This window comes from Crocodylus siamensis, chromosome 4, assembly GCF_052110815.1.
Source record: "Crocodylus siamensis isolate JL-2025a chromosome 4, ASM5211081v1, whole genome shotgun sequence".
Taxonomy (NCBI): Eukaryota; Metazoa; Chordata; order Crocodylia; family Crocodylidae; genus Crocodylus; species Crocodylus siamensis.
Window position 1 is genome coordinate 147,825,918 of NC_143398.1, and position 15,656 is coordinate 147,841,573.

At 46.8% G+C, this 15,656-nt stretch overlaps 1 protein-coding gene across 3 annotated transcripts in view; it reads right to left on the reverse strand.

Moving 5' to 3' along the window:
• Nucleotides 1–12,936, reverse strand: part of EPHA1 (EPH receptor A1) — a 61,990-nt gene extending 49,054 nt beyond the window's left edge. For 2 of the 3 annotated variants that reach the window (XM_090044130.1, XM_090044129.1), the window contains exons 1-2: nt 12,635–12,936; nt 6,469–6,536 (exon numbers count right to left, since the gene is read on the reverse strand). In XM_090044130.1, coding sequence (XP_089900256.1) covers nt 6,469–6,536; nt 12,635–12,767 — 201 coding nt within the window. In that variant the 5' untranslated portion in view covers nt 12,768–12,936. The remainder of the gene's footprint in view (nt 1–6,468; nt 6,537–12,634) is intronic. The other variant, XM_090044131.1, reaches the window with a different exon arrangement.
• Between the last annotated feature and the right edge of the window lie 2,720 nt (nt 12,937–15,656).

The following is a 15,656-nucleotide window of genomic DNA, read 5'->3' on the forward strand; positions in this document are numbered from 1 at the left end:
TGGGGAAAACTGGGCAGGCACTACCAGGGTTTGAGGGTCCCAATCCTGGATGGAGATCCTGGGGGTATGTTTCAATAAGAGGGGAACCTCCAGGTTCCGCCACTTACAGAGCTGAACCCTGGAGATCCTGAGGGATGTGTCTTGGTAAGTGGGAAACGGTGCGCAGGCACTCAGGGGGCTTAAGGGAGAACTTTCAGGGTATGTTGTATTAGGTTCTTCAAGCCCCTGGAACACCTGCCTGCGATATCTGGAGGCACCTATGTGGCCAGAGTACAGCTGACTAAGCGTGCTCAGTAAAGAAGTTCAGGGCGAGCATAGCTACATAGAAATCTAAACTCAGCATAAGTGCTAAAAACTTTAGTTAAGCAGTTACATAAGTGCTACTTAGGTACATAAAAGTGAAATAGGATTAAGCCCTTAGGATATGGTTATATGGTACAAGGCAATGCTGCGTAGATATTCTCTGCTTGTTAGCTGCAAAACTGGAAGCAATGCTGTTGAACATTAGTGCAGCATTGCATACAGGCCAGTAAATTCTGCTGAGAAACATAGATGAAAGTACTTTCAGCACCACAGCAGCATGACTATAATCCTGGTTCTACAGCTAGAAAACTTGCCTAGGATCTGTAAACTGTTGTAGGAAAAAAAAAAAAGTTTCATGTTGGTCTACTCTGGTAAAACCCAACTGACTCAATGCAAAAAAGAAAAAAAACCTTATATTTTTAGGATTTGGGATTCATAAATCTAAAGTGCTTAACTGAATGTGACAAGAACTATTATCAGCTTTAATTTTAATTGTATGATGTTGCTGCAGCTGGAATAGTACTATATACAGCATTTTGAATAATGAAATTCCATATGGATAGTATGTTATAGATCAGGGGGTGTGTCCATATGTTCATTAATGCACCGTAATTATGGCACATTAAGTTTAGCACTGTAATAGCAGGTAATAACGCACCATAATCAGTGTTACTGCGCAGTAACACAGATTATCGCTTTTTAGGTGACACTTAATGCCTACTGGACTAATCTGCTGCACATTAGCTTGTGGCGCTCAGGTGAAGTACCTGAAGACTGGAAGAAGGCCAATGTGGTATGCACCTTCAAGAAAGGGTGGAAAGTAGATCTTGGGAATTATAGGCCAATCAGCTTGACTTCAATCCCCGGTAAGATTCTGGAGAAATTTATCAAGGAGACCCTTCTGGATAAGCTGGCTGAGGGCAACATCCTGAGGAACAGCCAGTATGGGTTTGTCATGGGTAGGTCTTGCCTGACCAATCTCATTTTCTTCTATGACCAGGTGACATATCACCTGGACAAGAGAGAAGAGATTGACATCATATACCTGGACTTTAAAGAAGCCTTTGATTTTGTGTCCCAAGACCGCCTCATGGAAAAACTGGCCAATTGTGACCTTGGCTACACCATGGTCCAATGGCTGGGAAATTGGTTCCAAGGTCAGACCCAGAGAGTAGTGGTCGATGGTAGTGAATCATAATGGTGCCCCGTGACCAGTGGTGTCCCTCAAGGCTCTGTCCTTGGACTGGTTCTCTTTAACATCTTTAACAATGATGTGGACATTGGTGTCAGAAGCGCACTGGCTAAATTCGCCGATGACACTAAACTTTGGGGCATAGCATCCACACCTGAGGACAGGCTGACTTGGATAAACTTAGTAAGTGGGTGGACACAAACCTGATGATGTTCAATACCGATAAATGTAAGGTACTCCACCTTGGGGAAAAAAACCCGCAGCATACTCACAGGCTCAGCAGTGTTTCGCTTGCTAGCATCACTGCTGAAAGAGACTTGGGGGTCATGATTAACCACAAAATGAACATGAGCCACCAATGCGATGTCGCAACTGGTAAAGCAAACCAAACTCTGGCTTGCATCCACAGATGCTTCTCAAGTAAATCTCAGGATGTCATCCTCCTGCTGTACTCGGCCTTAGAGAGAGTTCAGAGGAGAGCCATGTGCATGGTCAGAGGACAAGAGAATAGGCCTTATGAAGAGAGGTTGAGAGCCAGGGGACTCTTCAGCCTGGAAAAGTGCAGGCTCAGGGGGAACTGGTGGCTGTTTATAAGTACATCAGGACCTGGTAGAACATCTGTTCACCAGAGCGCCCCAAGGAAAAACAAGGACAAATGGTCACAAACTCCTCCAAGTCTGTTTTAGGCTGGACATAAGAAAAAATTTCTTCACTGTCCGAGTCCCCAAGACCTGGAATAAACTCCCTCCAGAAGTGGTGCAGGCACCTACTCCGGACTCATTCAAGAAATGCTTGGAAGCTTATCTTCCTGGGATCCTTTGACCCTAGCTGACTTCCTGCCCCTGGGGCAAGGGACTGGACTTGATGATCTTTGAGGTCCCTTCCAGCCCTAACGTCTACGAAATCTATGAAATCTATGAACCCCTGGTTTAGTGTGTGCCTGTATTCCCTCCACTGCAGTAAAAACCCTGAGCAGACATGCCCCCTGCCAACTGCTGCAGTATACACCAGCAATGCAGCACACCTTTGCATGGGCCCCATCTGCTATCAGTGCACCACATACCACACGAGACCTGGCCTCACCCTGAACATGCCATGCCATACTACCCGCTGGGGCAGGTACAGAGCATGGAAAATGGAGGACACAGAACAAGGGAGCCTGGACACTGGCTGCTGTTGCAGCTGAGGAGATAAAGGGAGTAGTAGCCAAGCAGGAGCCAGAAGACTGCAACCTAACCCCAATAGTGCACCAGTTGGACAGCTCTGCTGATCACACAAAAACTACCAAAAACAATATGAAAAGCAGCAAATTTTTAGAGCAAAAAGTTTTTCATGGGGTGTCCTGTTCAGGGTCAGGCATACTGGCAATGCTTATAAAGGCAACCTACCACCTTAGTGCTCACTTCTCTGTGTTTTCTCTACTTATAGAAGTCTTATACAGGTTTCCCTCACTTTATGCTGGACATGTGTTCCTGGAAAATGGCACCTAACTCAAATTCACATAAAGGAAACACACTTTACAATGCAGCAAATAGGGATACGTTCCAAGACCTCAACTATACTCACCCCTAGACCCATTCCTACCACTTTTACAAGACAATTTTGGTACGCACCAACAGCAGACAGCACACACAAGCACAGGGTGGTGGTGAATGTTACCATAATAGGGATGGCAACTACAGAAACACATGTCGCAGACAATCAGCGAGAAGCACAGATCCACACAGGAGACTATATTTTGGTGCGTGTCACTTCTACAATAAACTGCACAAAGCAGCTGACTGCAGGCTTCCACCACAATGATCTCATAGGAATGAATTTACTTTATATATAAATAATTTTTGGTATAAAAAGGGTCATTGCATAAGAGTGAATTTGTGCATACAGAGCCCACATAAAGTGAGGGAATACTATACAGGATCATCAGTAAAATTTACCTGTTCAGACCAGTGGGAAGGAGTATGAAATAATCAATGCTCATAAAAAGATTAATCAGCTCTCAGAAAATGCTAGGCAACAGAATAAATATACTTTTAGCACAGTGATTTTCAACTTTTTTAGACTCAAGATACCCCTTGAAAATTGGCAGCTCTTAGCTTTCGCTTGATTTTTTGATTACAGAGAAACAGGAGAGTAATTCTTCTGTTGCAAAGAACTCAGAAAGACAACAGGTTCCAGCATATTTTAACATTATAGATTCCTATCTGAAATCTCTGGGTTTATCTTGTGAATCATGTATATATATATTAATAATCAATTTTATTTTTCAACTATTTTCTCTAATTGGACAACTGATGAGTCCAAAGATTTGTTCAAAGACACCCAAGCAGATGTTGCCTCTGCACTGTGCCAGCAACTGCCACTACTACTAGCCCATGAGGACACTTTGCACATATCAGTTCACCATACCCCTGAAGCCAGAGTTGCTGCTACAGCTACAGCATGGAGACAGGCTCTTTAGACATATGTTCCAAAAAACTGGTTCTTACAGCCTTATGCTATCCATATTAAAATATCATGTTCCTGTCAACCAGAGATGCCCAAGAGTACATATAATATATGGGTGTCAAACATACAGCCCACAGGCTAAATCCAGTCTGTGGAGCAATATCATCTGGCCTCTGTTGCTGCTGGTGGGTCTTGGAGTGACCCAGAGGAAACATGTGGAGCATGCTGGATGGCCATGAATGTTATCTGGGGTGTCTATTCCAACTGGTGCCTTGGAGTGGTGAAGCAGCCACCCCAAGCAACACAGTCTCAGAGTGGATGCTATACAACCCCACAGGGTTGTAGCTCCAGCTGCAGGGCCAGAGCCATGTAGAACAGTCCCACAGCAGCTCTGGCTTCAGGGCTATGGAGAACAGCCCCCTGGAAGTGTTGGCTCTCAGGCTGGGCTGCACAGTTCTGGAGTGGCTAGAGCAGGGCTGCACTGCATGCAGCACCCACTCCAAATCCAGAATGTGGGGCCAATCTGTGAGTCCCATCCAGCCAACGGACCAACCCCATGTTACTCATTTGGCCCATGGGGCTTTTCTATACACCACACCTTTATATTACTAGTAAGCTGCTAAAAACACCTGCCATTTTTGTTCAGATCAGATACAGATTATTACAGAGGAAACAAGTAACCTGTTATCTTTCAAAAGTCAGTTCTGCCTTGATCTAAAAATAAGTCATTTAGACCAAGGGTTGGCAACCTTTTTTGTTATTCCAAGGCTATTGCTTACAACACAGCTGCTGCCACAGGCTGCCCTTCCCTCGCCTCCCCCCATCAGCAAAGGCTGAGAATGGACTAAATAGAATGATGTAGGTGCTAGGACCTTGGGGATTCCTCCTCTGCTGCAGCAAATAAAAACTGAACTCGGCAAAAAATAGGACCCTGAGGACCCCTCCTCTGATGCTATGGTTGGAGCAGTGCTGTTTCTTTGCATTCTCTGAGCTGCCTGGTGCTGGATCCAGGCTCCTTGTTGGCCAGATCTGGCTTGTGAACTGCGGGTTGCTGACACCAATTCAGACAGGCTACACATTTGAACATTATACATAGAGGAAGAAGAAGAAGAAGAAAAATCCCTAAACACAATCTGAAACACTCAGATGAATAATTAGATCCCAGGTCTGAGTTTACTGCTTAGAACTAGAAAAGTAATAGTATCCGTAGATCATAAAGCACTTTACAAAAACAGCAGGGTAGCATTATCTCTGTTATACAAGTGTGACACTTAAACCAGAGGTTCCTGGCTAGAGGGTCTTGCCCCTCTGCTCAGGGTCAGACTGATGACCATATATGGGATCAGGAAGGAATTTTACCCTATGGTCTGATTGGTACAGATGTGGGAGTGGGGCAGGGGGATGTAATGGTGATGTGTGTGGCCCTCTTCCTTGGATCGCTTGCTGGACATTGGCCACTGTTGTCTCCCTGCTTTATCTGTGGCAGATCAAGGTGTTATGCCTTGTGGTTGTGTCAGGATTGACTGTGTAGTTTATTTAATAGGTTAGACCATAGATTTATATAGGATGGTTTGGATAGGGATGATCCTGCCTGAAGGTCCCTTCCAGCTCTACTTTTGTATGATTATCTAGACCCCTGTAAAGCTGAAATTTCCTTAGCACTTGTAATGCATAACACAGCTGAAGCAGTTTTGAATGAAACTCCTCTGTTCATAGAAACACAGAGGTGAAGTGATAGTAATCTATTAGTCCAATGGCAGTCTCAGGAATAGGTTTCTCAAGTTCTAGTTCTTTGCTCTAGCCACTTGTGATACATCTCCTCTCCATAATTTTATTAATTTAATAATCAGAGACAGACTAGAAGATCAAATTTCTTCAATTTAAATTTTCTGAAAAGGAGTGAGGTCAGAATCCCAGTTACTTCCATGCTGATGCAAGTATAAATACAGAGACAGAGGGAATTCTGCCACAAGTATTTTTGCTGAGATGAATGTGGCTGCCCTTCTTCTTGCAACAAGTTAGAAGTTGTAAAACAGGAGAATGGTTTTATTCTTTCTCCTCCTATATTCCTCATATGAGCTTTTTTCCTTGTGCATAAGCAGTATCTATTCAAGCCTAAAAATGTAAAACTTTATTCTGTGTCCTTAGTAGGGAGATCTGCAGCACTAGAACAGTAGTGGGCCTAGAAGACAGGACAAAAAGCATTGGCAAGGCTGCATGGAAAGTCCAGGACTGAAACAACAGAAAGGGCTTCATATAGAATATGTGCCTTGTGAGTCCTTTCCTGGGATTAATCTCAATTTCTCTCCATAACAGAAAATATTCAGGGACCACCTCTTGTTCAAATATATACATAGAGACAAGGATATTTTTGATGGTATCTTTTATTAGACCAACTATATAATTATGTTAAAAAGTCTAATAAGATATCGTCTCTCCCCATCAAATTCCTTGCCCCTTGCATATTTCCTGTACCATTACAACTACAACATCACCCCAACATTATCTCATATATACATACTCACCCCTGTTTCTGCAGGATCTGGCAGCCAGCCCAGCTCACTCTGAGCAGTGCTTGTATCTAGGAGATTCACTGCAAACCAGAAGATAATGATTAGACACCCAGGTCTAAAAAGCCCTCACGTGAGGAGACAGATCTATGTCTGAGCCTCCCCCTTCTTGTCACTGCTCCAGAACTTTTAAAAGAATGTAGAAGTCAAAAACCAAGTCACTCAATAATGTTTGCACTTCTACCCTCAGTTAATAGACAAGTCACCCTGTTTTCATATCTCCTTTTCCAGACAGGAAAAGAACATGAAAGCCTATGCTTTTGTACTAAACAATAAAACATCCAGAGGAAGGAGAGATGCAACATTATAATGAACAAGAAATTCTCTGTTCAGTGGGAGAACCCACCAAAAAAGCCCAGGTCTGAAAGTAGAGCTCTGTCAAAGTTTCCACACACATTCCACAGAATGGCCACAGGGGACAGCGATAAATTAAATGGAAGCTCAGTGGCTGGAAACTGGTCTCAGGAGTTATCATTTCTGCAGAATAGTAATGACAAAAAGGCAAAGAAAAACCATAGCCACTTAAATCAACAATACTAGATTTAGAGCCCATTTTTAACCTGCTACAATACCAACTCTGTGATATAAGCAACAGAATCCCTTTGGGTATCACTTATAACCCTCAGCTCTAATACCTTAGGCTAGTGGTGGCCAACCTTTTTGGCAAGCATACCACAAGATAAACCAAAGTGCTAGACAGGGTTACTCTACTAAATCAGCCACCACTGTTGCCTGGTGCTGCCAAATTCCACTGCCATCGAGATGTGGCAACACTGATTTTGGTGGCACCTACCCGCAAAGCTCCTGCAGGGCTAAACCCTTGAACTGAATAAGTCCTGTCCTCTCCCTGAGTGCTGCTCTTATCCCTGCCTCCTCCCTCAGTGTTGCCCTGACTCACATCACCATCTCTTCCCTTTAATTTAGCATTTAGGGCTTGTGTGCCTGTACCACTTGTGCGGCATGTGTGCTGCAGGCTTGCCACCACATCCTTAGATGCTTTATAATGATCTCCAATGCCTCCTGGAAAATGACAACTTATCTTGAGCTAGTCTTGAAGGAAAAGCCTATCCTGGCTTACAGACACTCCCTACAACCTCAAATAATGTCCACCCCACAACAGATTGCTTAACTCCAGTCCTTTGAAAACCATCACGCCTTACTACAGATCTATATGCCAGCTGTCAGGAGGTAGGACTGCAGACTAGCCAAATTACCACCAGGTAGCCCCTGGCCTGGTTGCCAAGAGTCTAACTGCCCCATCTGCCTGCTGGATGTGGCTGTCTGCTTTAATTAGCAGCCCTTCCAGTGTCTAACAGACCACTCAGCACTGTCTACACTGGTCAGATGAGACAGTTCCAGCATAAAAGAATGAATGGATGCTGATTTGACAACAAATCAATTGAGGCCTAACCAGTGCCCAGTAGAGAGGTACTATCATCTCCAGGGTCTTACACTGTTAGAACAGTGAGGCAATGAAACAAACTGCCTAGGGAAGCTGTGGACTCTCCATTGTTGGAGGTGTTCAAGAAGAGGTTGGAGAGCCACTAGTGGGAGATGATACAAGTGTAGCTATGCCTATTTTCTACTATGGGCATTTCCTATACTTCTGGCTTTTGCTGGTTGCCACATAGGGTTGAGAGGGAATTCCACTCCCCCACCCCACACATACTTTTCTGTTACATGTGTCAGGGTGTTTTTAAGCCTTCCTCAGAGGCACTGGGTGTTGGCGGAACCCAAGGCTGGGAATTTTAACTGGGGTGTGCCAATGCTCCTGCTGGAACTTAAACCCAGAAGTTCCTGGGGAGAGAGTCTTGCTCCTCCACTTTGGGTTAGATCAATCACTATATCTGGAGTCAAGAAGGAATTTTACCCCATGATCAGACTGATGTTGCTGTGGGGTTTTTTGCCTTCCTCTGTAGCAGGGGATGTGGCCCTGTTCCTTGGATCTCTTGAGCATATATTAACAAACTTTTACAGAAGCAGAATACTGACCACCACTGTTTCCCTGCTTTTGCTGTGGCAGATTAGGGTGTTATGTCTTGTGTGTGTGTGTGTGTGTGTGCGCATGCGTACAGGGAGAGACTGTGTGTGTGTATGTGTGTGTGTAGGGGGGCAGTGTGTGCACATAGGGAGGGACTGTGTGCGTAGGGAGGGAGGGACTGTGGTGTGCATGTGTAGGGTGGGACTGTGGGTGTGTAGGGAGGGTGTGTGTGTATGTGTGTGTGTGTAGGGAGGGACTCTGTGTTTGTGTGTTCATAGGGTGAGTCCCACATGCACCCACACCCCCCTTGCACTGCCATACATGTGGACCCCCACACTCCCTCATACACCTCAGCCACACTCCCCCACACAGAGCCCCCACAAACCCCACACCCCATATATCCACACACACCCACATGCTCCCTCACTCCACACCCAGAGATACATCCACATCCTCCCCTACACCCTGCATACCCACAGACCCCCACAAACCTACACCCCCCACAATATATAAATAAGAAATGTATAATATATACAATATATAAGAGTAAGTAACTTCATCTTAAGCTATTACATACAATCACCTCTGTGTACACTACACAAACACATATTAATCAGGACAAAAATATTTTTTGAAATCAAATTAATGAATGTTGTAGATAGATGTTTGATTTTTAGAATATACGTAATTTTGTATTTTTCTGGTTCAGAGATGGCAAAACCCCTTGTTAAAAGGAGTGCTTCTGGGGGCAAAGGTCAGGGGTGAGGAGGTGGGACTTCCAGTCACAAGATTCTGGCCAGGGGGCAGGGCACCTATCAAGGGGTGGGGCTACCCATGCAGTTCTTGACAACTTGCCAAAACTTGGTAAATGGCCCTCCGCCTGAAATAATTGCCTGCTCCTGTCCTAGAACCTACCACTCCTGTTCCTGGAGCAGACACCTTAGCCATCAGCCATAAGCTAAAACAGGGCTGTCCAACTTCTGGACGGTAAGGGAATATTACACCATGCACACTGCAGACCCTGGGTCACACAAATGATTGTAGTATGGGTAACAAGCAGGAGGAACCAACACGGGTTCATCAGTGGCAGGTCCTGTCAGACCAACCTGGTGGCCTTTTACGATCAGATCACCAGATCATTAGATGCAGGGGTAGCAGTGGACATAGTCTTCCTGGACTTCCGGAAGGCATTCGACACTGTCTCTCACCCCGTTCTCATTAAGAAACTGGGGGGCTGTGGTGTAGACACCCACACAGTCAAATGGGTCGCCAACTGGCTGGAGGGCCACACCCAGAGGGTGGTAGTGGATGGGTCCTTCTCAGCCTGGAGGGATGTGGGCAGTGGGGTTCCGCAGGGCTCGGTCCTCGGGCCCGCACTGTTCAACATCTTCATCAGTGATTTGGATGAGGGGGTAAAAAGCACCCTGTTCAAATTTGCTGATGACACTAAGATGTGGGGGGACGTGGGCACAATGGAAGGATGCAACAGGCTACAATCAGACCTAGACAGGTTACAAGGGTGGGCAGATGAGAATAGGATGGGTTTCAACACAGACAAGTGCAAGGTGATGCACCTCGGGAGGAACAACCGGCACCATACCTACAGGTTAGGGAACTCCCCTCTTGTCAGCACGGAGGCGGAAAAGGATCTGGGGGTCATCACTGACTCCAAGATGAACATGAGCCAGCAGTGTGGGGAGGCAGTCAGGAAGGCCAACCGCACCTTGGCATGCATCCACAGATGCATCTCGAGCAGGTCCAAAGAGGTGATCCTCCCCTCTATGCGGCACTGGTCAGGCTGCAGTTGGAGTACTGCGTCCAGTTCTGGGCGCCACACTTCAAGAGGGATGTGGACAGTATGGAGAGGGTCCAGAGGAGGGCCACTTGTATGATCAGGGGACAACAGGGCAGGCCCTATGAGGACAGGCTATGGGACCTGAACCTGTTCAGCCTCCAAAAGAGAAGGCTGAGGGGGGATCTTGTGGCCTGTTATAAATGGGGAGCGGGGTGGAAATCAGCAGGCATTGGGGGAGTCCCTGTTCCCCCGAGCACTGCCAGGAGTGACCAGGAATAATGGTCACAAGCTGGCCGAGGGTAGGTTTAGGTTAGATATCAGGAGGCGCTACTTCACGGTCAGGGCGGCTAGGGTCTGGAACCAAGTTCCAAGAGAAGTGGTGCAGGCTCCTACCTTGGGGATGTTTAAGAGGAGGTTAGATGAACATATTGCCGGGGTCATTTGACCCCAGTATTCTTTCCTGCCATGGCAGGGGATCGGACTAGATGATCTGCTCAGGTCCCTTCCGACCCTAGAAACTATGAAACTATGAAACCTATGGGCTGTGGACTCCTGGGGTTCTTCCTCTCCATGCTGGCTGGGCAGCTAGGCTTTTCTGTGCCACAGGCATAGCCCAGCTCCTCTCTGCCATATATGCAGACCAGCCCTGGACTAAAAGATAGGATACATGCTGTCCTCCTTCTCAGGTGTCAAACACCTGTTAGTTATGGCTTTTCTGCAACTAAACCATGGGAACTCACCCAGCATTAAATGAATGCCTGGGCAGTTCTGTTTCACCCATGTATCTGGGCAGTCAGGATGCAACCTATTGAGCATGCAAAATAGGGAAGCATTGGGTAGGAATAGCTGTGCTGAATCCTGCATAGTATATAAACTGCAAAAACTGAAGTTCTGCAGCTACATAACTAACAGGCACATGAAATGAGAAGTGGTCCAAAATGCCTCTGCTGTCAACCTGGCTGGAGAGTGTGCTGCAGAAGTTTAAGAGAAAATCCCTGAAGAATTCTCTGCAGGTAGCTGTTAACCTCACACCAATGCAACCACATTAGGAAAGAACTGACTATCAATAAGCCATTTATCTCTTCTTGTCCTGAGTGGATCATGATTGCCTATAATCCAGTCCAATCTGTTCTTTGGTAAAACTCTGACAGACAAGTCAGTTCCTGGAGTATGGAGAGTCTAATCTGGAATACTTCTGACCCAGTATGGGCCTCTCTGATGCAGCCAGATGTATCTAGAAACTCATTTGTTCCAACCTCTCTGTAAAGTAGGGGCCACATCCTTAAACAGCCTGCTCAGGACCAGGGACAGTTGGTACAGATGGCTCTTCTAAGGGGAGTGCTGGGGGTAGCCAGGAAAGAAAGTCAGCAAGTGAATCTTCAGTGGAACAGGAGAACCTCAATGTGCACAGTGGGACAGGGGAAAGGGGCAATTTATAGCCTTTCTGTCTCTTAGCTCTAGCCAGAGTTTATACCTCAAATCTTCACAAGCTGTACCATAGCTGCAGAAATATCTATCACCGTATTTTGCAGAGAGTTAAGCAGGAGGGAGAAAGGAGGGGAGTCATACCTAAGAGGTGGAGGGGAAGGGTAGGAAGGCATAGAAGGCAGTAAGACGTAAAACTGCATGTTCCTGAAGAAGAATTGGAGAATTTCGAGAAGTAAAAGATGCTAAAGCCCAAGACACTGACACTGGTTACTGACACTGCTACAAGGAAGCAGGGGGTGACCAGCTCCCACATTCTCTTCACAACCAAGAAATTAAAATACAAAGCCCTGTTGCCACTGAGAGGGTGAACTACTTCCCCAGCTCCCAGAGAAATTCATCCAGGAGAGGGGAAGGGGATTTTTTGGTTTGAGTTTGTTACCCTCAAAGTCTCTATTCAGTGCATGGGAAGGAAAACCCATTCTGGATGCTTTAATGAGTTGGGCTTAAACTGAGAGGGGGTGAAGCTTCCCTGCCCATCAGAAGTGGCAGTGGGGAGAATAGCATTCTCCCTCCCCACCTCTGCCTTTGTCAGGCATGGGTCAAAAAAGTTTATGCAGCTGCAAGATAAATGTACAGCGAGGAGTGCTCCCAGGGACCCCCACCATGTGCTCTCAGTTTGCCTGCTAGCCTCCACATCACTCCATGCAGCCACTCCTTTCCTGCTGCCCCGCCTGGGGCTTCTCATTCTGTCTCCTGACAAGAGCAGCTTCTCCTGCAGCCCCCTTGTCTCTCGTGCCCGCTAAAGTATTCCTTCATCCCACCTGAGGTCCCCCAAGGAGCCTGTGAGCCTGGCTGCAGGGGCTAAAGAGAGGCCACGCCAAGATGGGGGGAGGGGAAAGTACAAGCACTTTCCTTACCTTCTTTCCCAGGTACCTGAGAAGGAAGGAGCGCACAAAGCAGGAGGATCCCAAAGGAGCAATCTGTCCAGCTGCCAGTGAATTTCCACTTCATATTCTGTGGGGAGGAAGCGCGACTCCCAGCCCTCCACATCCCGCACCTCTCTGCTTAGGCCCTTGAGCCCTGGGGCTTGCTCCCCGCGTGTGAGGATCTCCGGAAGCCTGACTGGGGCGCACACATTGCAAAACCTGCCAGCTGCACTGTCCTGGAGATGTGACGAAAGCCTAAAGCAGGGAAGTGGAAAAGCCAGTTCTCTCTACCCATTTACTGCCTCTACCTGCTTTAAAGGGGTTGGCCATAGACTTCCCATCTGGCAGGCAAATACATTCACCTTAAAGGCAGCTACCTTTTCCTGGGATCATCCTCCTACCTTGCCTCCTGTCCTGACCGTGGCTTTAGCTTGCCACCTCCTGGCCAGTTGTTGCCATTGTTCCTGTCCTAAATGCAGAGCAGAGTTTCTCCACCCACAAACAGCTTCCTGGCATCTGTGGAAGAAGTTGATAATTCAACATTCATGATGGTGTTTATACTTCTTGGTATCCCAAGCAGAGGGTCAGTCTGGGTCCTCTTCTGCTATTAACCCTATTAGAACATAACTCTAATGTAACTGTAATGAGCAGCTGCATAGTTTGCACTGTCCTAATTCTGCCTATACAATAATCCTAGTCTCAGCTGAAAGTGTCTACAGGCACTTCTGTTAGGGTTCTTAGCAGACAACCCTAAAAAATTGGACACAATTTGTTAGGGCTGGCTGCTTGTGATCAGCTTTTTCTCTTCCAAATAGACTTCCATAGGATATGCTCCGATAACTTCCCAAATTTTGAGGTGAGGCTAACCAGTCTGTAGTTCCCCAGCTCCTCCTTGTTCCCTTTTTTTAAAGGGGGGCACTATATGTCCCTTTTCCAGCCCCCTAGTACCTTGTCTGTCTCCCACAACTTCATGAAGATCATTGCCAAGTGCTCTGAGATCTCTTTTGTTCATAGGCAACATGTAGGGGGAAAGGTGCCCCCCTTGACAGCGAGCGCTGTGGCTGGCAGTGGGGCATGGAGTGCTCTGTGCTCTGCGGTCGCACATTGACTGAGGCAGAAGTGCTGCTGGGGGACCACCCCCCAGTTGTGCCCCACCTATGCCTCTACCAGTTCCTTGACTACACTGGGATGAAGTTCATCAGGCCCTGCTGACTTGAATTCATTGAGACCTATCAAAAGCTCTCTGACAGTCTGTTATCTCATCCCTCATCTTGGCCCCTTCCTTATTCACATAAGTTTATTAGCTTATTTTTTTGGGGAAGACTGAGGTAAAGTAGCTGTTAAGTAGCTCTGCTTTCTTTTCATCTTCTGTTAAGAGTTCACCCTGGCTAGTTAACAGTGGATCCACAGCTTCCTTGGTCTTTCTTTTCTGGTCAGTATACTTGTTGTCTTTAACCTCCCTCACCAAATGCAGCTCATTTTTATTTTTGCCTTTCTGATTTTGTCCCTCCAGGTTCTTGCTATTTCCTGGTATGCTTCCTTTGTGACCTGCCCATTTTTCCATTGCCTGTATGCTTTCCTTTTGCATTTAGGCCATCCAAGGAGCCACATTGATCCTTTGCTTTTCTTCTTGAGCTTCCATAGTATCAAAACAGTTTCTTGTTGGGTTTCCAATACTGTGCACTATAGAAACTTCCAGCCCTCCTCGACACTTTTATCCTTTAGTCTAACTTCCCATGGCCTATTAATTTCCTGAATCTATTGAAATCCCCCTTTTTTGAAATCTAGCGTCTTGATTTTGCTGACCTCATGCTTTCCCCATCTCATTATCTGGAATTCTATCTTGTCATGATCACTTCCCAAGTTGCTCATCACCTTCACATCCTCCACCAGTTCTTCCCTGCTGGTCAGGACAAGATCTAAGACAAATCTGAATCCCTTTTTGAATCCTCCACCTTCTGGAGGATTGATGCCAGGGTGCCCTGAGTGGCCCTACTGACTGAATCCAAAGTAGTCAAATCAGCCCTCTCAAGCAAAGAATGGGATGTATCAACAGATCCCAAGGTTCTTAGGTCAACACATCCAACTGATTCTGGGGTTGATGGATCAACTATTAACCAATTGACTGTGGGTGGGGTAGTTGGGCCTGCCCATAAAGTGACTCTCTTTGTAGTATGGTCAACCCCAGTGACACACCCCAGGGTGCTCAGGAGGGCCTGAGAGAGTGACCACAGGGCATTCAGGACAGTCCAGCTGACTGATCCCTAGGTGTTCAAGTTGGCCCTCCTCCTGACCCTGTAGTCCTACTGACTAACCCTGGGGTATTGAGGTGGGCTTGGTCAACCAATTCTGGAGTGTTTGGGGCAGTTTGGCATGGTTGGGTTGACTCTGACTGACTCTGGATAGTCCAATTGGCCCGATCAACTAACCCCAGGTAGTAGATTAGGCTTGACCAACTGTCCCTGGGTTGGTTGGGGCAGCCTGAGGGACCAACGCTAAGGCGGTTGGATGGACCCAAAACATTGGCGCTGGAGAAGTCAGGTTGGCCCAACAGACCCACCCCAGAGTAATCAGGATGGCCTAGCAAACTGACCCCAGGGTTATTGGGAAAGCTTGGCCATCCTTCTCTGGGGAGGTTGGGGCAGCCTTACCAACTGCCATGATAAGGAAATCATAGCAGGGAAAACTCTTGAAATGAGAGGTAACCCTCTCATGCTCACCTCAGGTGACTGGAGGATCACCACAAGTGCGTATGCCAGCATATCACATTTTTGGAGTGAGTACTCACTCCGGGTTGGTGGAGGGCACATAGGCAGTGAAAGGCAGGGGCTACTGGGGCTCAGCCCCCCCAAACATAAGGCAGCAGGTACAGCTACAGGCTGCTGCAGCAAGGTAGATGGGGGCATGCACACTCAGACATGCAGCCAGGATTGCAGCCCTGGTGTGTGGCTACCCAACACAGCAGGCAAGTTTCAGTCTACTTTCTTTGTGAAGTGGAAAGGGCTTGCAGGGG